Consider the following 23,456-nt stretch of genomic DNA (forward strand, 5'->3'; position numbering starts at 1 on the left):
CCTTTGCCCATCACATCCCTACTTGCAGCCCGTTTCTTCACTGTTCCCCAACTTTGTTCTCTTTCTCTCTAGTTTATTGCATTTGTTTTCTTTCCTCTCTCCACCACACAGTTTTCCCCTCGGTCCCTAGACCTTTCCGTGCCACCCTTCCCTCTCTGCTCCTCCACGATGCCCTGACACCTTCCTCCAGCCGCCTCCTCTGCATCTTCCATGTCACGAGCATCGCTCGCACCCGCACCCCCGGGATGCAGAGAGGGGGCTGGCAACCTGCCCTGCCTAATCCCGCAGCTACTGACTCCTCGTGCACTTAATATTCACGACAGAGAGAAACATTTCACGGCGAATTGGACGCACATTCAACTGGAAATGGAAATTTTATGACTCTTCTCACTCTGAGCTGCAGATTACACCAGCTGAGAAAACATGGAAGCAAATGAACAACCTGTGAACTGTAAAGTATATTAATAATGAAATCACAGCCCGGGAAATGAAGGCTTTATTCTGTTTATATTCTGCTCCATTAATAGAGAGCACTCTCGCTAGCTCCACCCCATTAGCCAGCAATCTGCACAGGGGAAGAGCACAAGGCAGGCAGGGGAACGGTGGGCATGGGGAGAAGAGCGAGGGACTGTTCTTCCCACCGGGATGAACATCAGAGGTGCAGGACTTTGGATCTGAGCATTTCCCTGTGCTGCTTCCACCTACAGCCACTGAGGGCAGGTGAGGTGTGGGATATCCTGAGCCTTGGCATCCCATGCACCAAGCAGGTGTTACAGGGGAAGGAAGGGAGCTGAGGAAGAAGAAGAAAGGAGGATGCACCAAACTCATCACCACCTCCTGTCTCTCCAGGGATGGGGGCATCCCAGATGCACGTCTGCACCCCCAAAGCCATGTCAATGGAAAAAATTCCCCTGGGCTCGACAGACCTGGACCACATGTTACACAGTCTGGCCAGGCTCCATCCTCCCCAAAACAACTGCCACGGCTTATGCAAAGCACATCACGGGAGCTAAAATGAGCCGGAGCTGAGTTTTCTATAGCTGAAGCGACCCGGTGTTGACAGAATGGGGACGCGTTTCCACAGCTCAGATTTTTATAATAATACCTCGGGGGAGTCTCTGGCAAAGTTTGGCCCAAATATAATTAGTTTGCACAGCTATTAGGGCCTGATAAAAGGTTTTAATTTGTGTGGAGATCTCTCACATCTCAGACACTCCCGTCCCTTGCTCTTCCTCCGCTTCCTAATGCCAGCTGAATGAAAGGCAAGTCCCAGGCAGGGAGCGAGCCAGCGACACAAAGCCTCCCATTTACCCAGGAAGGAGGGAGCCGCTCTGATCACTAAAGAAGAGACAGAAAATCCGGCAAGCCGACGCTGTCAGCGTGTTGTTTTTTTGTCCGCTTCGTCCTACCCTTCACAATAAGTAAATAAATGAAACCCTTCCTTCTGCAGTGGCTGGGTGAAAAGATACAGGGATGGGTTGAAATCCGCTGTCTCTGCACAAAGGCGAAATGAGGGATGCTCGGAGAGGGCGTCACGCCGGGCACCGGAGTGAATGGAAACTTCCCCGCTCCTCTCACCCAGTCCTGCCGCTGCTGTGCACATGCAGGGCTTACGAGATTGTCATGCAAATAGGTCGGCTTGGGAGCAAGAAAAATAAATCTCCAATATTCTTATTAATATGTCTCTGTACAGGGCCCCAGCTCCCTTCTGCCGGGCATGGTGCGGATGCAGATCGGGGCCTTTAGCAGTAGCGTGGTGCCTCGGAAAGGCAGCGAGCCAGCAATGGGATGAGCCCATGGATAAAAACTCAGGTGCAGGCAGAGCTGCCTGATTTCTGCCTGGGAAAAGCTTCCCGACGCGGGCGGCTGTACCTCCACACGAGCAGCCGGCCCGCACGCGTCCCCGGATGACGACGAGGAACTGTGCACGCCTTGCCTCTGGCAAGGAGGGAAAGCGTGACATTGCAAAGCTGTGTTTAGGGAACATGCTGAAGCGGAGAGGTTTTTTTTCTTTTTTCCCCTTTCCATAACAGAAAGGCACTGCCTCATTTGTAGCTGGTAGGGGTCTAGTTATTTTTGTACTAAAATGCGTATTTTAAAGGCGGCTGTGCCAAATATGCAAACAAATCAGCTGAGAGGGTTCATTTCCACCATGCAGGGAATCAAAAATATTACTTTTATATATACACGCATATAAGTACATAATCTCCTATTGCTTCGAAATAGCAGGTAGAAAGAGGGCACATCAGTGGAGGGAAAATGCTACAAAGAGCTAACCACAGCCAGCCGCGCAGTGCATGAGGTGTGCGATGCATTAACCAGGTTTAAGTCACTCCTGCCTAATCCTGCTCCCGCAGGAAGCTGCTGGCACTCCAGGGGCGAAATATTCACCCTACTCCTGGCAGGATCGCCTTGCAGGATGCAGCACAAGTGCAAGAACTTTGCAAGCAAGCCCTGGCAATGCCAGCCACCAGCACTGCCTTCACTTTCACCATGACCATGCACGAAACGTGCCCTTGGCACTGGCACCCCATGTGGTGCCAACAGAGCCAGGTCACCGATGACCCTTTTCCCAGTGGATCCGTCCAGAGGGCGCTGATTAAGTGTGCATCAAAATGGGTGGCAGATTTACAGGTTAACAATGATTTAGTGGAGTGCACTGCAGCCAAATTAATGCCGGCTATAATGTAGTTTACCTCATTAAACAATGCACACCAAGATCCTGTCTGTTGTAAAACAATTGGTCTCTGAAGCCTAGTGTTCATCTTCCAGGGTTGCTGGGAGATAATAAATGGGTAATATTCCGGCGATAATGGTAATGGAGTCACGGCTCAGAGCTAATATTATGGCAAAGCAGTAATTATTTCAACAGTAAACAAGGGGACGGTTGAGCTGCCGACAGGATTGGAGCCTGTTGAAATGCTTCAGTTAATTTAGCCGGAGCCCAGGCCTGCAATGCCTCCTGGAAGGAGGACGACAATCTCGGCTGAGCCTCTGCAAGATGCCTGGCCCTGGTGATGCCTTGGCATTGGCCTCTGCAGGTGGTTAAGAGCTTCGGTGCTGGAGAAAGGCCACTGCGAGACCAGGGGGATGCATGCAACGAGGTGAATTGGGATGCCACGTACAGCAGAGCAGCCAGCTCAAAGCACACCCCAACCAAACCCAACACAGCTCAACACATCCCAACACAACCCAACACAATCCAACACAACCCAGCTCAACCCAACCCAACCCAACCCGACCCAACCCAGCCCAATACAGCACAGCCCAACCTGACCCAACCCAACCCAGCCCAACCCAACCCAGTCCAACCCAACCCAACCCAACCCAACTCAGCCCCGACTCTTTGCTCCAGTGACATTAGAAGGACTCAACTGCCTTCCTTTAGACACTGCGTGTCTATACTCCCATACAACATCTCCACAAGTCCTTCTTCCCAAAGAGGGGCTTATACCTTTCCTTTCCTCAACACTGTGAGCTTTGGATGGCTCTGATGTTTTTCAGGCTAAGGAGGTTCAGACAAATCCATGCCGCCTAAATACTGAGAAGAGAAGCAAGGCAGATGTATTGGCCTCCTCCAAAACCTCCTGAACCCACAACAAAAGACAGCGCAGAAACACGAGGCTCTGGAGGAACACAGAAGCAGCCTTGCACAAACCCTCTGCTCTCTTTGAGAGCTACTGCCCTGTTAAAATGACCAGCAGAGAGTACAGCTCGCTGTTACTAAGTTAATTAGGTGACTCGAGGCAGGGTTACAGGGAGCTTTCCCTGGGGATGCTGAGCTGATCACTGCCAGGGCGATGACAGCACAGAGGCAGGCAGAGATTTGCCACCCAAGCGGATTCCCCTGGCTTCTCTCAGTGTCTCCTGGCCAGGCTCCAGACCTGATGTCCCACCTACAAACATCCCACACTATGCTCGCCAGGCAAAGCAGCCCCTGCCTGCAGTTCGGAAAGGACCTGGAAAGATTTGGGACAGAAATTGATGTGCTTAATGGACAAGCCTCTGAAGGGAGGAGATGTGTCCCCTTCCCAGGGAAATGCAGCTCCTCAAGCTGCACTTTTTTTTTTGCAGCAGCTTGTCTTCTTGTTTTAAGCCCCGCCAAGAGCCAGAGAGAATCAATATATCCAAATATACCAGACTTCTCCCAGAGTCCCTCCGCTGCTTTGCTGCTGATGTATAGACAGATGATCTCAAGAGACCTCTGCCACATTAGGCCACCAAGTCTCATTTATCTTAAGTGCATATACGAGCTGTGATTACTCCCGCGCCCAAGCACCTCACGTCCTGAATGTATTTATCCTCCCATCAGTCCTGCCGGATGAGGGACTGCTATTATGCCTCTTCCAGGGAGGAAGCGGAGGGCTGCCGAGGTTAACTCAGCTGATCACGGGGGACACCTGGGTCGTGGCACAACGGGGGCCCTCCGAGCAGCTCGCCCCCCTCGCGATGCTGCCTGGCCAAGCAGCAAGGCAGCACGGGCCCCGCGCGTCCCAGCTCGGATGTGGTGCGGGGCTCTGGCTCCGCACAGGCTCCAGCTTTCATCACCGAGCCTAATCCTAAGATTAATGAGGGATTCCCGCTATAAAGACCTCTTGATCAGCCCTCTTACGAGTAAATACACCATCAAGCCAAACCATAATGTTTTCCTACTCTGGCAGCCACTGTCTTAAGCCTTACACCAGAATCCATCATACTACAGCGATAATCAAACAGCAATTAGACAAAACCATGGCAGCAAAGTCCATCAAGGGTCGTTAAGGATGACAAGTTGGATGCAGCCCCTGGCTGTAGGATAGCCGTTTGTGGCAGATGGGTGCTGGCCAGGCAGATATGTCAGCGGTGTATCTGCATGCCCAGCCAGTTTGTGCACCCTTTCCCCATGTCCCTGGCCCTGCCCGATGCACCAAGCGTTGCCCGGTGCCCAGCAGCTCAGGACACTGAACTTTTCCCTAAGCCAAGAAATTCCAGCTTTTGTCCACCGAGAGACTGACAACGTGGCAATCACCGTGACAACGTCAGAGTTACCCAAAAAATAAATAAAGAGCCCAGTAACTATGGAAACACCTGAGTGACCATAACCACACTATTAACTGGAAGATTTCACCACAGTTTGCGGATGGCATCAACACCGTGATGCTGGGGACCACAAAACATCTGAAGCCTTTGAAACTAAGAGATGCTGGGCACTACGGGTGCAAATACGGTGCATACACGGTGCTGCACACACAATAACACAAACACAGTAACGCACGCACAATAACACACACACAATACTGCCTTTTGGACCTCCTGCACAACCCCCACACCTTCTGAATAGGTGCTGCTGCCTTTGCTCTGGGTTTATAGCTTGACCATGGCTATCTAGGTCCTTCTCCCTTTCTTTGCCCTGCTCCCTTTGCCCTGCTGGGGATGCCCCTCTTGACTGCCGTCCTATTGGGCTTGGCGCCTCGTGGATGCCAAGAGCAGACAGCCCAGAGGGGATGGAGCTGGCCCGTTGGATGCTGGTGCCTGGCTTACTGGTATAGTTTGCTGCCAGTCCCACTGCCAGCTGGAGCACCCGAGCCCATGGCCTTGGCTGTGGCTTCTCAGCAGAGCCTTGAGATGGAGGAAGACGTGACTGCATCTCTCCCCCCAGCCCCTTCTTCTTCTACCTCAACCTGTTGGGCTGCACTGCCAGGAGCTGGTGGCTGAAAAAAGGGTCTGGAGTGGGATAAGCCACTGGGGAGCTGAGCTGCTTCGGGTGTAAATCCTCTGCGGGATCAGACTGCATGCTCCTCCAGTGAGCAAACACACTTATCTGCTCCATTTCTCACCAAGAGCCACAAAACAGACTTACAGCTGCCAAGAAAATAATAGAGCCCGTGAAGTGCCTTTGCGCAGAGGAGCGCTTGCCGGGGTAGGCGCGGGGAGCAGCTCCTTCAGCTCCCAGCCCGCCCGCGCCTGGCACAGACGGCGCTATCAAAGCCTCTCCCCAGAGGCAGCGGTGAGAGCCGCTTACCCATCCGCTATGTAAACCCTTCAATTATGCACCAGCTTTCCCTTAACCAATTCTCCCCCCTCCCTTTTCTCCACCACTCCAAGCGAGATGGAGAAAGACGGCGTGAAGGAACAGGAGGAGGCTTGCTCGGGATTTCCCCGGGGATGTGCATCGATGCAGAGCCAGGTCCAGCCAAGAGAGGGGCCAGCAGCCAGCTTGGGTCCCCAGTCACTGCAGAGGCTCCTGGCTCTCCAAATCATACCCTGTCCTGCTAGGGAAATGGCTACGGCCTCGGCATCTTCTACAGCACCTCTGGGCACCTGCCCTGGCTCTTCCTTCAGTCCCCATGCTGCACATCCTCGCCTCTCGTATGTGTGCTGAATTAAAAACGGAGAACCAGAGGCCCCGCTTGGTGGCTGCAGCAGACCCAGAGAGAGAAAGAAGAGAGGAGCTGAGCTGGGAACGGACATGGGCAGGCACCGGAGATGTCCTGGGCCACCTCCGGGCTCAGCACCCTCCACCGGCAGGAGGCCAGATTCAGGTAAATCTTTGTGATCGTTTGTTCTCTTTGAGTTTTGAAAGCAGAATGCCTAATCATGGCCAAAATCGGGTAAGAGCTGCTGTTGCAAATTACACAGCACCACAGGTAATTTCTGATTAGCTCACTCTTCCTCTTGTGGTGCATCCTCAGTTTCCATAGCAGCTAAGTCCTAAGTAAAATGGAAACATCTGGTTCAAGCGCAGGTAAAGATTCCCTGGGGGAAGAAACCTGCTGGATGGCAGCAAACACCGAAAATAGCCCTTGTGAAAGAAGACAGAGGCTTCGTAAGCCGGGAACCTGGTTAGGAGAGGATGGATGGCTGCAGGAGAAGGTGGTGAGGGGTGCAGGATGGGGAGAGGAGGGTCCTGGGGAGCAGGAGGGGATGCGGGAAGGAGAGCAGGGCCTGCAGGAAAAACCAAGTGCGTGCGAAAAACAGGCGGTGAGGAGCTTGAGCGAGACAAAAAGATGCAGTCAGGGCGGGGAAGGGGAAGAGGACAAAGGGAAAAAAGGCTTAAAGGTGACAGCACGTGGACAGGCTCAACCATCAGTGCTGCCCGGTGGTGACAGAGTGACAGCAACTTGATGCCGTGGGTAGGTGCCATGGTCAGGGCTGAGAGCAGCACACATCTGCTCCCTGCATTTCATCACGGTCCATGCCCAGACGCCGACCGAAGGCCACCCTCTCCGACACGGCCACCTACAGCGAATAAGCCAACTCCTGCACCAGGGAATGGCTTTTTCAGAGGCTCCTGTCAACAAAGCAGGCTGAGTTGCCACTGACTCAGCTCGCTCTCTGCCTGGGCCACGGAGAGTGATGGATCTGGCCCAGCAGTTTGCTACAGCACAGACAAATAGCAAAAATCAATGGAGCTGCACTGAAACACCGCAGCCATCGCCAGGCAGCTGAATGGAGGGAGCAGACACGGCGCCATCCATCACTGCTGCTGCTGCGTCGTCTCCCTCGGCTGCTGGACAGCCCAGCCGGGATATCCCCGAGGAGACTTTGAGGAGTGGTCTGGGACAACAGCCCACGTCGGTAAGACCCAGGGTTAAAAATGACCGAGGTCGAATGCAAGCACTCAGATGGGCGATGTGGGAGGCAGAGGATCCCTTGGCCAGATGGCTCATCCCACCCAAAACGACCTTCCCCCAGCTCATCAGTGAGATCCCCGCAAAGCTGGGAGAGTTGGAGCAGCAAAATGCAAAAGGAGTGCCAAAAACAGCCGGGAAAGGAGTCTGAAATGGTGCCGTCCCAGACGGGCGCGCGTGGGAATTCGCTCCCCAGCAGTCACACCCCCGCAGTTCTGCTCAGGTTTTGCTTGCCAATTAACAAGGTTACCAATTAATGCTTTGCGTTTTTTCTTGTTGATTCATACTATATCCAGCCCCTCTTTGATGCAATGTGTGTTATTCCCCAAAAAAGGTCTCAGCAGGCACCCGAAGCGGCTGCCAGCAGCCTGCTGCATGCGACCACCCACGGCGGCAGCTCCAGCGACCTGGGGCAGCCCCAGGCTCCCGAGGGACAAGCACAACACCCCCAGGCTGATAACTGCCCAAGAAAACCACCAATCTCCTCTCCGAGACCACCAGAATGGATATTTCTCTTACAAAACCGTCAGCTCCTGCAGCACATCGCAGCTTTTTAGCGCTCACCACCTTTTCTTTGCAGCTGCAGGGCCAGGTGAACCAGCCCCCAACACCTCCCCAGCCGCTCCCAGCCCTCCCCGTGCCCTGCCTGGAATATTTTGGGCAACACTTGGCTCTTACCTTTGGGCGAGATGTGTCTCCAGGTGATTGTTGGATCTGGCCTGCCCGTGGCTATGCAGGTGAGGCTGACGTTGCCACCTTCGTTGATGGAGATGTCAGAAGAGATCTCGGTAATTTTCGGCGACACTGCAGAGGCACAAAGAGGGAAATAAAAATGCAGCCGGTTCTGTCTGTCTTAAATCTGAAAATGAGGGTGAAGGAGGCAGAATTCCCGTCCTTCTACCGTGACAAACAGAGCAAGAGCCCATCAGTCTCGTCTGCCTCGACAGGAAAACAGAGGGGAAACGGGGGGGTGGAGGAGACAGAGTTGATGTGGGAAGGACTTGTAGTCATCGGGGATTCAGTTATTTTTGGGAGGCTGCAGACAGATCCTACCAGCACCAGTGTGATGTGCCAGACGGTGCTTCTCCCCCCACGCTGCTGGTACCGACCCTGTCCTCCCAGCCACGACCAGCCCTTTTTAGCAGACCTGCATCCTCCCAGGACAACGCCAGCCCCCCACGAGGCACTCCTGGTGCAATGAAAGCACCCAAAATGCGCACGTGGCTTGCAGCTCATGGGCTCCGTGATGTCCTTGCAAGCAGGAGAGCACCGAGGAGCTCTCGTGAAGACAACGAGCCTACCAAGGAGCTCTAAGATCATGCAAAGGAAGGGAAATTCGACAGGGATGTAAGCCCTCCTGCTGCTTTGGTGCTGCCAACATGAATTCAAGGGAATTGGGCAGATAAAAGGGGCCCAGAGCCCAGGAGTGGGGCTGACGAGAGGGAAGGGACAAGGAGCAAACGGGGAGCGCTCGGCCCCTGCGGCGGCGTGACCTGGGGCTTCTACAAGCTCAGGCACGCCGTGCGAGAAAAACGATCAGCTGCCGTTATCAGCCTGCACCTGCAGAACATAATAAAGACCATCACCTTCCTCGACTTATTTTATTTTTTTCCAAGCCATTCTCCAGAGCCTAGCAGAAGATTGGCACCCCGCTGCGGTGCTTTGCAGGAGAGTCACAAATCACCCGCAGAGCATCCTGCTCCTTCCACCCACCCCAGCCGAGCTCCGTTCATCGAGCAGCCCACGCGCAGCCCCGAGCAGTGCCGTGCTGCTATCCCAACCCCATAACCCACCCCCGTGCACCCCGTCCCTGCTTGTCCCCAGCAGGGCAGGCACAGGGACTGGCTGGTGCACGAACGCCGAGCCAGAATGACTGCAATGGCCTTGCACGCATTGCCTCTGCCACGCAGGTAAGTAATTTATTGATCCGTAAAGCACTCCAAGACGCTCTGGAAGGGATTATGTCATGCCAGTGCCGTGCAATAAAATAAAAAATGATGGATTTTTTGTGAACATGAGGGTGATTTAGGGTTTGTAGTTGGAAGTGTAGTTAAAGTACATTTTAAGTGGAAATCAAGGTGGGTAATGAATTATTCCCTGTTTTGAAGGGCTTCTGGGAGTTCATTTTTTTGCTGCTCTGGGCACAACGGCTAATCTGCTAATCATGCACTGGAGGACAACTACGGATCAGACGGTCCCGGATCAGCGGGAGATTGAGTACACCTGGGGACACAGGACAGCGGCTGCAAAGATGACACCGAAGGAAATATTAATATTCATCAGTGTCATTAAGCCTGGCATAAGGGCATGTGGCTCCTGGGACGAACAGCCAGGAGATGCTCTGCCAAAAGCCACGTAGTCCACCGAGGAGCTGCAATTAATGACAAAGGTGCTACAATTGCCCCACCGTGCTCCCGGAGAGGCTGGGATTGTTATCCAGGAAACCAACGTGCTTCAGAAAGTTGTATTTCCAGAGCAGAGCTTTCCGTATCAGCAGCTAAAATAGGCCACGGAGGTATTACTGGTGGTGTTTCGAGGTGGAAAAGGATGAGCAGTGGTGGAGAGAATTGCCCACGATCGCCCAGGAAGAAGCCCTGGCTGGCTCCAGCTGTCGGTCCCAGCAAAGCTAGAACATTATCTGTCGTCTTCCATGCGATGCCTGCTAAATCAAAAGGAGCCTTTGCGATGTTTTTAATTAACGAATCCACATCACTCAAATTTAGCTTGTTTTGCCGAGCTCACCGAGAGTCACAGGCAGTAAATTCAGCCTTTGCATTGTGGCTCTGTTACTGCACACAAGGATTTGCACCCACACGGGTGACAGACAAAAATTTGTAATCAAATTAACTGACCAGATTCTAAAACATAATTAAAACAAATTAAACTTTGATTTCCACTTCTCCTGAAACGCATCCTGAAGAGCATTACAACCTCCTCCTCAGCAGTATAGCAGCACCAAGCACTCCTGCAGAGATTTTAATTTTGCTAAGACCGGGCAGGGGAGGAGAAATTATTGGGATGCTCCTTGGCTGGGCAATGGGAGACTTTGCAATTGCAAATTTGCAAGTGAAAATGCAACTTTTGGGAAAAGCCCCCGTGCCCTGGCAGGCTCGGGATGCTCTCGGTCGGTCTCCAGCAATTTATGCAGCCTGCCCAGGGCGAGGCGAGGCAGGCATGGCCGGGAAGCAGACAAGACCGACAACGTCAGCGAAGTCTTTAGCCTACCCTTAAATTAAATGCGCAGTGGTAGGATTTAACACGACAGTTATTGTATGCTAATTAAACGTTTGAATAATTAACCACACGAACTATTTAAAATGGCTTTCTTGAGACTTACCAGGTACGTTGTAAGGTTTTACTGTACTAGGGAGGGAAACTTTAATAAATAAGTGATCGCAAGTATATATTTAATATTATTTAATGGTCATCAGTGCCGCCGTTCCCTTTGCATTAAAAGGCTTTATCCATCAGTTGGCATTTCTGCAGGGATGGGGCAGAGGAGAAATTTCTCATGCTGAACGTGGGACGCAGATGGAGCTGCGCCCCAATGGGAACGAATAAATAAATAAAGCTGAATAAATGCTAGCTTCCCAGGCGGGAACCCTCTCCTTGCGGGCAGTCCTTTTGTGTTCAGCATCTCTCCTGCTCAGAAGTGATTAAACATGGCAGTGTTGGCCAAGCTGCTCCGGTGACACAGTGCAGATTTCCCCAGAGACAGGCTGGTGTTTTATCGATCTGACTTCTGCTTTTTCCCCCTCCCTTGCCTCGCCATGCTGATGGGAAAGGTCCCTGCGCTGCTCTGAACTGCCGCAGCCTCCGCGAGTGCTCAGGGCTCACCCGGAGTTTGTCCGGACTTGGCACTCGCTCACACACGCCGAGTCCCTGGGACAGAAAACAGTGTGCTTAAATATTTAACCAAGCCATATGGCGCCTTACACGTCTGAGGGTGTTCAGTCAGGTGATATATGTCTTTGCAGATCCAAGCATATGCACTTGCCTACACAGATGTATTCCCTGCCTTGCACCGTGTGCACATGCACCCTCCTGCCACCGGCACTAAATCCCTGCTACACCTCCAAACACCCGTCCCAGAGCCAGCGTGGGTGCAAACACCCCTGCACGTACCCTGCAGCACCTGAATGCACCGTTATCTCGCCGTCCACCTTCCCTGCATGCAAGGGCTGCGCTGCCCATGACAATCCTGTCCCCGACGATGTGTCCCCGACAATGCATCCCCAAGGATGTGCCCCAAGGATGTGTCCCCAACAATGTGCCCCCACTGCCGTCTCCGGATGCAGCTCTTGGTGCAGCTGGGAGCAAAGTCAGCTGGGCCCCCTGACACCCCAAATTTCAGCCTTGCATCAGTGAGACACAAGGATGCCCCTCGGTGTTAGGGGAGCAAGGATCTGGAGCAACACTACCAAAAGACAGAGGGGAAGGAGACCGCAGGTGAGCCTCACCAGGTTGGGTGCTCGCAAGGAGGAACTGCATTTTTTTGGTTTAACCACCCAAATTCTGCCCAATTTGGGAGATGGGGCCGCATCATCTCTTTGTATCCTGCCTGTGCATGGGGATATTGCTGGGACAGTGGTGCTGTGAAGGAAAGCACACCCCAGGTGTGCTCAGGGACTCACCCAAGAGCCAAGCAAGTACTGCAGAGAGACACACACATTTCTAACCCCACAAATCATTTCTGGTGCTGGAGCCGGGCAGAACGGGTCTCATGCCAGCCCTCCCCAGCTGCACGGTGGCCGGGCGAGGGATCCAGCATCACCCATGCCCCACTAGGGCTGGGAAGCCCCAGCAGTGCACTGCGCACAGCCCACAGCAGCAGCCTGCCAGCAGCCAGGCTCTCCCGGTAAGACTCACTTCCCCCTCATAAAACATGCAAACCTCCATCTTCCCGCATGAGCAACATCTGCTCCAGATCAAAGGGAACAACAAAGAACAACTATAAAAGCAACTTGAAGCAAGAAAAAGAGGGAGACTCAGCCTTGACTTCTGCGGGCGATCTGTGATGTGCACTGGCAGCTTCCCGAGCATCAGGCTGCCGGAGCTCCTGCTTTTAATAACACTCTCTTACCGCTGTCACCCACGGACTTCGCCGTGTTTTGCAGAGCACTGCTGCCACTGGCCCTGCTTCTGCAGAGCCCCAACCCTGCTCCTGGCGATGCTATGAGGCCGGCTGAGCTCCCGCTCCTGCACCCCAAAAGAAGGGGCCCCCAAAGCTGGCAGGGATGGGATGGGGTGTAGGGACCCCAACACCAGGCTGTCCCCCTGGGACGTGGCCACCCCAGCGTGCACCCAGCAGCTGGAGGGCTGGAGACACGCAGAGCTCCCGCGCTCCCCGCCGCAGTACAGGCACCTCCGCTGTGCCTTCTCCCTCTTCGATTTCTGATTTTTCTCCCTCCCTGTTTGATTTCTGTCTGCTTTGCAGAGAGCAAGTTGGGAGACCTACGCCTTCAATTATAGGTGTATTGTAATGGGCTTTTAAATCAGTCCGTGCTCCTCTAACATGACCATAATTAAGAGAAAAGCAGAGAGGGCATCATCCTTCCATCATATCAACACGGCTCAGGAGCCGCATGGAAGAAGTCCAGGGGGTACGAGGAAGGGAAAACACATCCTCCGAGCCTGCTTCCAGCTACTTTGCTGGCTTGTAAACAAAAAACCTTTGGATTTTGGGTGGGGATCCTACCCTGGGTTTGCACAATCACGCCGAGCTTGGCTCAGCTTCACTGAGGGACCCAGCCCCCTCTGCGCAAACCTGGCAGCAGCCGAAGGCACTAAGAAAGGAGCCTGGAAATTAAGAGGACATACATAATGACCTTAATAAGCAATTAATAAATAACTAATGGCAATTGCTCGTTCTAAAGCAAGGCATAATGAGATGTGTCATACAGCACTGAGATGTATCTAAATGATTTCCCAAGTAGATAACGGCTCCTACTGCAGCAAAGCTCTCCGAGCTTGGAGGACACCAAATTTTTTACACCTGTCTCTGCGGCAGGTTATATGGCAAGGCATTGAAATAATTCAGAGGAGGAGGGGGGAAAAAAGACGTTTCCAATCATTCATTAGTAAAGTATTTGTGAACGCAGATATAATTCACTGCATAAGCTGCAGGCTTTCTGCAGACAGACTTTATAGCTAAGTGCCAAAAGGGAGCCCAATCTGATTCCACTTACGACAGCATAAATCAGCAGTACTCCTACCACAGTCAACAAGGGCTGCGCCAGAATAAACACGGCACAAGAGGAGCGTCAGGTCTCAAGCACAAGGACTTCCTTCTGACTTTGGGTTGGGTCCAGGTCACTTGCCACTGTGCCACGTAGCCAGGGTGCTGCCTGCTTAGCTTTGGGTCGCCTGCTGTCAAGGCTCCAAAAGGATCCGCACCTTCACTCTACCATCTCCCCCATAAAAGGGAGAAACACCTGAAACCACGCCCCACATCTCCGGGGAATAAAGTAAGAGTTTGCTTAGTAAGACTATTAATAAATAGCTTCAAAGCACAGCCAGAATCCATCGTTCAGGTCTGGGAGGCTTGATTTCTGCTTTCACATTATGACGCCCAAAGGAAGTCGTGGCACTGCTCTGGATATCGTTTCCTTCCCCACAATGAGTCTAATGATGCAGATCTCCTTTATAAACTACTTCATACTTCTCCTTCAAACAGAAATGAAAAAGGAACAAAGAAAGATGTAAGAGTGAGGTTTTTGTATTGTCAACCATGAAGAAATGCAGCCGAACAAGGACTGTTCGACAGATCAGCTCCCTGTCTAGACAGATCTCATTTTCAGCTCCACGCACGCGGCACAGAGCTAGGATCTAGTTTTCAGTTTTTGCCCCCAAGTCACCTGGGATTCCCCCTACAAGACAAGCATTGCCTCATAAAAAGCAGAAAATTGAAGGATCTTGAAGCCTTAAGACACCGGCATCATCTCCCCAGCATCACTGACACCTCTCATCAAAGCACGACAGCATTTCTCACAGCTACCTCCAAGGTGACCAGGCTGGCTGTCAAATTGATGGAGACTCTGTCTTGCCCCGCTCAGGGGCACAGAGGGTCCCCAGCTCTGTCCCTGGTCCCACCAGGCGCCGGCGGAGGCTCTATAGGACCCTTGGGAGACGTCCCCGCGAGGGTACGAGCCGCCGAGCGCTGAGTGTGCCCGACAAAGTTTGAACACGACTTCTTGCTAATACAAAGCTTGTCAAACCCATCACCTAGAAATGCTGAACGTCTTTATTAGATTCCTTTATCTCCCCCCGAGATCGGAGGGACACGACGAGATGATTCTCAGCGGAGATGTCATCATCCAGAAACTAATTAAAGGCTGCGCGGGAAGTCAGGCCACGCGCACTCTGGAGAACAAAACGCATTAGCAACCGGAGTCGAGAAAAATATTACAAGTGAACTTCAGATCAGAAAGGGCGAGCTAGGGATTTGACAATAACTCTCCTCTTCCTGCCTTTCCTCCCGCTCGCCCTCGATATCCGTCCCCCAGCATCAGCGAGCCGCTTGGGATCTCGGGGCTTTTTGGGTCCAGCCCTGGCACCGCCGCCTCGGGATGGATGCACCAGGACACTGGAGCTCTCCTCTGCTGGGTCATGTCCTGGGAGAAAACCATGATTTGCATTTGTGGAATTCCATTTTTTTTGGTCAGAAAAGCCCGCTTGCTGCCTGCCAGTAAGCTGCAGAGGATGCTTTGATGCCTGCACCATTAGACCGCTCCCTGCTCTGCCACGCTGTAGTCCCACGCAAGGCACTGCATCTTTTTTGGGTCTCATCTACGCAATGACAAGCATTTCCCATCCTTACAAGGAAGAAGACAATGAAGAGAAAGGTGCAACAGATGATAAGACACCCAGAGGAGGAGAAGATAATAAGGGATGACAAGATACCAGAGCCTGTGGTCATGGGAACCGTAGGTGGAGAGATTTCCATGTGGGGCGGCCCTACTAGCCACATCCTACAAGTAACTGTGGCTTACGTCAGCTGGGATTCACGGATCTACGTTAGGGCATTCATCCTGAGTGGACGTGCCTGTAAATAGCAATTCCCAGCCAAACCACAGCCCCCTGTACCAAAAAGCTGCAAGTTTACCTGCCGTTCCTCTTCTGGTCCATCGGCATGCACTGTCCTGCTAAAATCAGTGTGAAACCTCAGATCCTCTCCCCCGGACCAGCCAGCAGGCATGGGCACGCGTCCCTCACTGGGGGCACCGGTCCTGCCCCCAGACCCTCAAGATAGCCCCCCGAGCTCTCTCCACGTGGGGACAGGCCACACATGGAGACCTGAGCCCACCGAACCAGCCCACGCCACTTCCCTCGTAAAGAGGGACGTGCAGGAACAAAGGAGCTCAAACATCCTTTCCAAAGATAAATCAGATGCTCTAATGCAGCCTGCATCTCCAATGAATATAGGGCAGGTGTCTCTGAAGTGAAGTATTAGTTAAAATGATGCTCTTTAAATTACATTTCAGCTATTTCAGGCAGACAGGTTGTGTGGGGGTTGTGTTTTTTTTTTTTTTTTTTTTTTTTATGATCTATCTAGAGGCTTAAAAAGACACAGAGAGAAATAAATCTCCCTTCCATTAAAAACACACTATGCTCTTGCATTTTTGTTCTTATCTTTGCACTCTCTTGCTCGTGCTCCCTCTCCCCTGACTCAAGCATGAAATAAGTGTTTCTGATTGCTCTTTCCACACCGACACTGAGCTGATTCCAGTGCTCCTAGGGACAGCCTCACAGGAGGATGAGCGGAGCATCCTGAAATGCTGCCGCGGTCACCCGATGGTTCCACCTCCACACCCTCCGTGATTCACAGCTTTGATGGGGAACTGAGCACAAGCCCGAAGTTCAGACTGAATTGCCACTGCAGTCTATTTATATCTTCCCGGTCTATCTGTCTCCTCTGTCTGTGTCCCTTTTGCCTCTTTTAGCTACTTAGGTCCCTCCTTCCCCCTCAATCTCCTCTACGACATCTTCCGTGCGCTCAGGCCCCGCCGTGCCAGGGGCTGTGCCAACATTAGACAAAAATACAACACGCATCCTCGGGGTCAGGTGAAAGCAATCCCAAACCGCACACAAGCCATAAACCTTGCGAGGTGCTGGAGACACTCACGGTGCCTCACACACCATGCCCTCAAATCCTTTATTTGCCTACAGAGCCTTGAGTAACCCCAGCCAAAACAGCCCCGTTCCTCCCCACCGCTCGCAGCGGCTCCGCTTGCTGCGGGTTTTCCTCCCTGTGCCTCGGCAACCCCGAAGATGTGCTCAGATGAAGCCTGCATGCATCTTCCCTGAGCTCCATCCATTTCAGGAGCCTCCTCACCCCCCGCCAGAGCCTTTCCTTTTGCTCAAGTTTCGTCTCATGACTGCCTTCGACTCTGGTGAGAAATAAATGGATGGGGCAGGGAGCGCGGCCCTATTATCCTCTGATTAGGAGGTCTCGAGGCCAACGCTGCTACTGACGCCCAGACCCTTTGTTCGTGTGCTCATAAACCAGAAGGTCAGCAATGCCCGGCAGTTCAGGATGAACCGTGGGTGAGGTGATTTATGTTTCCAGATGCTGTCCCCTAGGAACACATCTCAGCATGAGACCTGCCGAGCCATCCGTCACCTCTCCTGAGGCAGATCCACCTTCCCAAAGCCCCCCCAGCCGGCTCCTGTCCCCCTTTGCCATTTCCTTACCTGAGCCAGGCTTTGCACCAGGAGCCTCCCTCACTCCTACCGTGGAGCATCTCTGGTCCCAGCCACTTCTGTGCAGCCAATTTTTAAGGGTCACCTGGCCAGCCCCTGACCGAAAACACCTTCTGCCTCAAATCCGGGGAATCAACCCAATGCTTGGCCAAAACCACAAGAAACAGGAGAGCAAATGCCCACGAGCCAGCAAAACAGCAGAGCTCTGGTGAGAGGACCCACCTCATCTTTCCCACACCTTATAGCATCCTTAAAAGAGGGGCCAGCAGGGCTAGCTCTCCAAATTCAGAGATGGCAGAGCCAAGGTTGGTCCCCGCTGCCTCAGTTTGCCTCCCCAGCTCACCTGCACTGAGGACAACACGGACCCACACGCTCCCAGCTTCTCCCAGCACCTATGCACATCATGATGCTCGTTTCTGGGGGCTCTACCAACGATTCTGGCATTAATAACCCTACTGCCAAAACACCCCTGCAAGGCAAGGGAGTGTTACTATCACTTCACAGCTGGGGAAACGAGGCCTGAAGAGCAAACGGCCCAAAAGCACCCCTTTGGATGGATGCTCAGCCAGAACCTGCTTCTCACGCCCCGTGGTGCTGGTGAAGCCACCGGAAAGCCCAACCCGTGCTGACCTGGGCCAGGACCGGTGCCAGGACAGGTATCGCCACTGGGCTGTGCGAGACGAGCCTGCTGCCAGGACAAACGAGCCACCAGGCTGTAGCGAGCACAGCAGGATACCCATGCACACGGAGGGGCAATTAAAATTTCATCACGAACTCGCAGCCCAAATATGCGAGGTTTGGCGGAGTTAAAAGGAAAGGAAGAGGAGGCAGCGATGGTACCGAAAGGCAGGGATATCAGCGTGCTCCGAGCACGAGGGGGCTGTTCTCATTTTCCATTAGGAATGCTCCTTCATTTCCCGTTCCTCCTACATGAAACCCTCGAGCCTTCTTCTTGGCCACCCTCGCGCCTCTGAGAAAGCCAGAAAGCCACAGGGAGTTGTCTTCCCCCAGAGCATCCTTTAATTTTCCTATTTGTCTTTCTAATGCCCAGCCTCATCAACAGCGCTGTCTATTCCCCATGCGCCCGTGCTTTCCGCGGAAGGAAGGAATATTTTTACCCCTTCCTTCCTATTCCCCCTTCCCCTCCATTCCATCCTTTTGGAGGCTTTTTATCTGGAGTTTCCTTTCTTTTCTCTTTCCCTTTCATTTCTAAAACCTACAGATCTCTGATTCAAAATCATTACTGTTTTTAACTTGGCTCGAGTCACTTTAATTAAGTTACTTTCCATTATTTTTTATCTAGTCCATTTGTCTACATCCCCCTCACCCTCCCTCATTCTTCCTTTCCTCCCCAAGGCAGGCTGGGTATGAAATCTTACATTTCCATTTGGCTAACAATCACTTTGAATTTTTAAATGCTATTAAATTGGATCACACCGGTCACTGGACTGGAGTTGTCGAGCTGTGATATTTACTTGCGCCAGTCAAAGGGAAATGAAATTGCAGCGGAGCGGCGGCGGCGCGGGGGGAGGCGAGGGGGGAGCGCAGATTTATTCTGCCTGTGGTACTTGCAAACAGGCACAATCCCTTTGGATTTTAGAGTGAGTTCAAAGGAAACTCTTACTCTCAACCATGAATGTATTGTAATGTCTTTAATAAATCAATTACTTGTTGGCAGGGAAGTGTCACTGCATCTCCAATCCTTGTAATCACCTCAGCCTTGCTGTGTTTTAAGTGCTGAAAAACCAGTGGGGTAGAAGGGGAGCCCGGAGAAGCACTGGGGTAGGGGAAAAAAAAAAAAAAAAAAGGAGAAAAAACTTCATCTTGCCAGAAAGAAAAAAGAAAAAAAAAAAGACTGAAAGATGCAGAAAGACATTTGCATAATGCAAAAACACACCCAGTGACCTCAGGCACCGGCAGGAGGAGCGCTGGGACGCTCCATGGGAAAAGCGACGTGGGACACGCGTCTACCCCAGGTATTAAGCACGTGGCGATGCCGAGCATCACTCTTGCAGGTAATCTGCAAAGTGGTGCTTTCCTGCCACCCCCCAGGAGCGAGACTTCCTTTTGCTGCACGTTAATTAGTGGCAGGTTTTGTGCTCCCGCCTTCGGGAGGGTGCCGGTATTCCAATTTTGCTAAAAGAGGTCTTTTACACCGGAAAATTTGCTAAAAGCAAAGGGAGCAGGATTTGATTACAAAGCAGTCCCGGCCAAATCCAACCCCTCCTCCTCTCTCTCTGCTGACAATATCCTCCCCTCCACAACAACAATAATCTGAGCACAAACAGACATGAAGCTTTTCAGAAAGTAATGAACTCCGGCTGGAGCCAAGGCAGGAAGGGTTTAATGTTCAGCTCGGAAAGCTTGGCGAGGCCATCAATTATATAGCCCTGCTGCTGAAGGAGCAAAAAATAATATTTCAGACAGACATGGCCAAAAAGAAAAGATAGGGAAGGAAAACACTGCGAGAAAGAATTAATTCTGGGAGCGAAAAGAAGTGTTTGTAAAAGAGGAGGAGGATGAGAGCTGGAGCTTGCAGGCTGGCTGCGAGGTGGAGGCATTACAGCGAGGGCAAGTTGTGGAGAAGACATCCCCAGTGACCCCAGACACGGCAAGGGGGGCAAAATGGGGATCCACTTTCAAGACCTATATTTCCACGTCTACTTCTGAAGGACCTTATTTCCATGTCTTTTTTCAAGGTCTTTGCCTTTTTTGTTCTCCACTTGCCATTTTTTTTCTTCCGGTCTCCTTTTCTAAATCTTTCTCCCCTACTGCACCACCAGAACAGAAAGGAAAAAAAAGAGAGCACAAGCCTCTTTGCACATGTCCCCCCTGTCCTTGCAACTCCCCTTTTCCATTTTCAACCTCTCCGAAGCAAAAAAAAGTGCAGAAATGCCCCATTTTTCCCACCCCTTCATTCTCCCCTAGGCTCGGCGACCCCTCCAGCCCATCCTTAAGCTCACAGATATTTATCGAGGTTTTCTAGCACCCGCCGCGGGAGGCGGCAGGGCCGGGCCAGCTCTTCGGCAGCTGTTCCCTTGGCCTCTCCTTTATCTCCAGCATTGTGTTCACATCTGCTTCCCACTCTGCCTCCTTTTTCCTGCCGCCGGGAGCCGGGTTTTAAATCACTGCTCAGCGCACCGGCTGCCAGGCGCGGATTTCATGCTGCCCAGCATGCCCCGTTTGGATAGGTATCCAAAGGCCGTTTGCAAGCCTCCCCTGCCTTTTTTTTTTTTTTTCCCTCCTTGTCAACCTGCCAGCGCTGCCACACTGCTTTCCCCTCCTCCCTTTTGGCCACGGAGCAAGCTTGGCTCTGGAAGTATGTTCAGACACCTGGTTGCTGGCAGCGCGGGGCTTTGGCACGGGCGCGCTGTGTGCAGCTCTCCGATAGGGAAGGGGAGGCGAGCGCAGCCCGGCCGGCGTGGGTCACTGTGACCCTCCTGGGCTATTGGGGACACGTTGGTGGCCGTCCTCGCCTGGGGCTGGCAGCTCTCCCACCACCCGCATCCCTCCCCGGCTTTGGCTGGGGTTTTGGCCGAGCCCGACTCGTGGTTTTGCTGGGGATTTGTGTGTTAGCAAAGCGCAGCTTTGTACAGCGCAGGAGCTGCATTTTAAGAGACGTGTTTAGGACGAGACATCGCCATCTGCGGCTCCCTTCCCCGCGCTGAGTGCTGCTCCTGAGCATGGCGATTTTGGCAGGGCAAGGCAGCAAAAGCCCCAAGGAGCAAACAGACGGGGGCAGGTGATGCAGAAGGATGCCCAGGCACCGGCTCCAGACAAAACTCCTCTGTCAGACTGCAACCTCTCCGTGCTATCAAAGCAAGAGAGGGCACCGTGCTCCCCCCAGGCGGCACTCGGTGCTGTACAGACTGACTGCCCTGAAAAGCTTGGTTAGGGTATCCCCAGACTCGTTTCATCCCTGATCTGAGCAGGATTGCAAGCCACGATGCCCTGGACCTTCGAGGAGCGTGGAAGGGGTGCCTGCAGCTGTTGCCCTGGGCAATGTGACGGCAAAGGCTGCCCCAAACAGACCAAACCTCTCAGGCTGAGCCCTCTGCTCCTGCTCTCGGACTCCCCAAGCCTCTGCAACAGGCTTTTGCTCCTGGACTCAGCTCTGGGGGGACTGGCCAGAAAATCAGCGCTAAAGGCCAAAAAGGAGAGCCAGATTAAAGTATCAACTCAGAATTTATGCTTGGGACTTAAGGTTTAATAATGCAACAGAAAATCAATATTTAATAAAGCAAATGATGGAGAAAAACACTGAATGGGAGATGAGCTGCTGCTCCTGTTTTCAAACATGTAACTCCCAGAGGAGCCAGTTTGGCAGGATAGATGCGACACCAGATTGCCACGAAGAGCTGGCACGCAGGACACTCGAGGTCCCACTGATTCCAACTCCCGTGTCAAGGGGGCTCGCAGGTCTTTTATTAAAGGACAAACATGGAATTACACTGGTGGTCAGAGTCCAAATACCCATGAAGAGAGATCAAATGCTGATGCACACAGGGAGCCAAGCAGCTGCCTCGCTGAGCGGGCCCAGATTTGTGCTCGGGCTGGAGAAACGCGGGCAGACGGGCAGCGCCGTGCCCGAGCCCAGGCTTCAAACGCACCGAGAAGTGCTGGCTGGGGACTGAGATCTGCTGACAAGCAGGGAGAGAGCAGCAGGGCTCAGAGCGGAGGATAAATGCTTTCCTGCCAAGTCAGGAGGCTCTCCTGATGTGCAGGAGAGGAGATGGTGTTGGTAATTCTGGGGTAGCAGGGAACAAGCTGGGCATCAAACCCTGCTGCCAGGCACGGTGACAAAGCAAGCGCAGAGCGAGCATCATTGCTCGGCATGCTGAGGAGGGATGCGACAGGGATGAGACCGGGATGCTGGGGACAGATCAGCAGCTCTGACTCCCTCCCCTGGAGCCTGGAGAAAACTGCACTCGGCGCGAATGGCACCGGGATGCTGTCCTGACCCAGCCTGTGCCAGCATGTGGCACCGAGATGTCACCTGCGCCCCTCTGCTCTGTGCTGCCAGTCCACAGCTACCCCAGCACAATGCAGCCAAGCTCTACAGATGCATCCAAGCTGTGCTCGTGGCTCAAAGCACTCCATTAGATTTGGGGTTCATATTCAGGAAAGTGGAGGCTCCTTGCTTGAGCTGCACCCGATCCCATAGCTACCATGCTTGGGGCTGCACAAAACACTGGTGCCCCCTGAAATGAACAATATTGTGATCAATACCAAGTGCCCTGCAGCGGTTCTCCCTCCCTCCCTGTCCTCCTGCACCAAGCCCACCCATCCCCACCCCAGAAACAGGCTGTGCCGCCAGCTGGGACAGGGCTGAGCTTTCCCCATGCCCAGCCAGGCGATGGTGGGTGCTCTCTGGGGTGCACAGGGCTCACCCACGGGTGCAGGAGGCAAGAAGGTGCAGCCTGGTGGCTGCAACACCGGTGTGGTGTGGGATGCACAAGACTCCCTGCCTGGAGCAGAGCATAAGCGTGCCAGACTCAAGCCCCAAATCCCGTCCATCGCACCCTGTCACCTTGGGCAAGCTCAGACTCACAAAGCCCTGGGACTCTGGAAAAGTCCTCCAAACGCAGGGGATGCTCACTCGCATCTCTCCAGGGGAGCAAAGCTCGCTCAGGTGCCCTTGGACGAAGCCCCCTCCTTCACCCGCAGCATGCGCCGGGTTGCCTGCCTGGCCCTGCAGCACGGCAGTAATTTGTAGCTTGTGCTGGGATCCTTCACGATGAAAGATGACATATAAATATAAAACGTTATCGCTCCATAACAGCCACATGCTATAAAACGCCGGGCAGAAGGATCTGGAACTAGATGGAGGCAGCGCTTTAAATCCTTCCCTGCAGAGTTACTGCCGCTAAAACAACAGACCCGCTCCGAAGAGCTCGGCCGTGGAGGGAGGAGAGGAAAAGCGCCGACAAAACCGCCGCCGCCGAGGAATTAGGCGAGTGAGGAGCCTTTACACCGGCGCGACCTTGGCGTGCTGCCTCCCCTGGGGTAGCGGTGGCACTGGTGCACCAGCGCCATCTCCTCCCATTCATCCCCTGCCGCGGCTTCCCGTGGATGCCCCCGCGCTGCCATGGCAACGATAAAGCCGGTCCCGATGCTCCACTACAACGAGTTGACTCCGCTCCC

General features: G+C 53.1%; 1 protein-coding gene across 15 annotated transcripts in view; it reads right to left on the reverse strand.

Annotated features, from left to right (window-relative positions):
- LOC308182841 (protein CEPU-1) overlaps positions 1 to 23,456 on the reverse strand; it is a 343,323-nt gene that overhangs the window by 20,288 nt on the left and 299,579 nt on the right. For all 15 annotated transcript variants that reach the window (XM_080568115.1, XM_080568122.1, XM_080568124.1 and 12 more), the window contains one exon: positions 8,289 to 8,414. In XM_080568115.1, the coding sequence (XP_080424241.1) occupies positions 8,289 to 8,414 (126 nt within the window). The remainder of the gene's footprint in view (positions 1 to 8,288; positions 8,415 to 23,456) is intronic.

The sequence above is a fragment of the Anser brachyrhynchus genome (assembly GCF_964034855.1).
Source record: "Anser brachyrhynchus genome assembly, chromosome: 25".
Classification (NCBI taxonomy): domain Eukaryota; kingdom Metazoa; phylum Chordata; class Aves; order Anseriformes; family Anatidae; genus Anser; species Anser brachyrhynchus.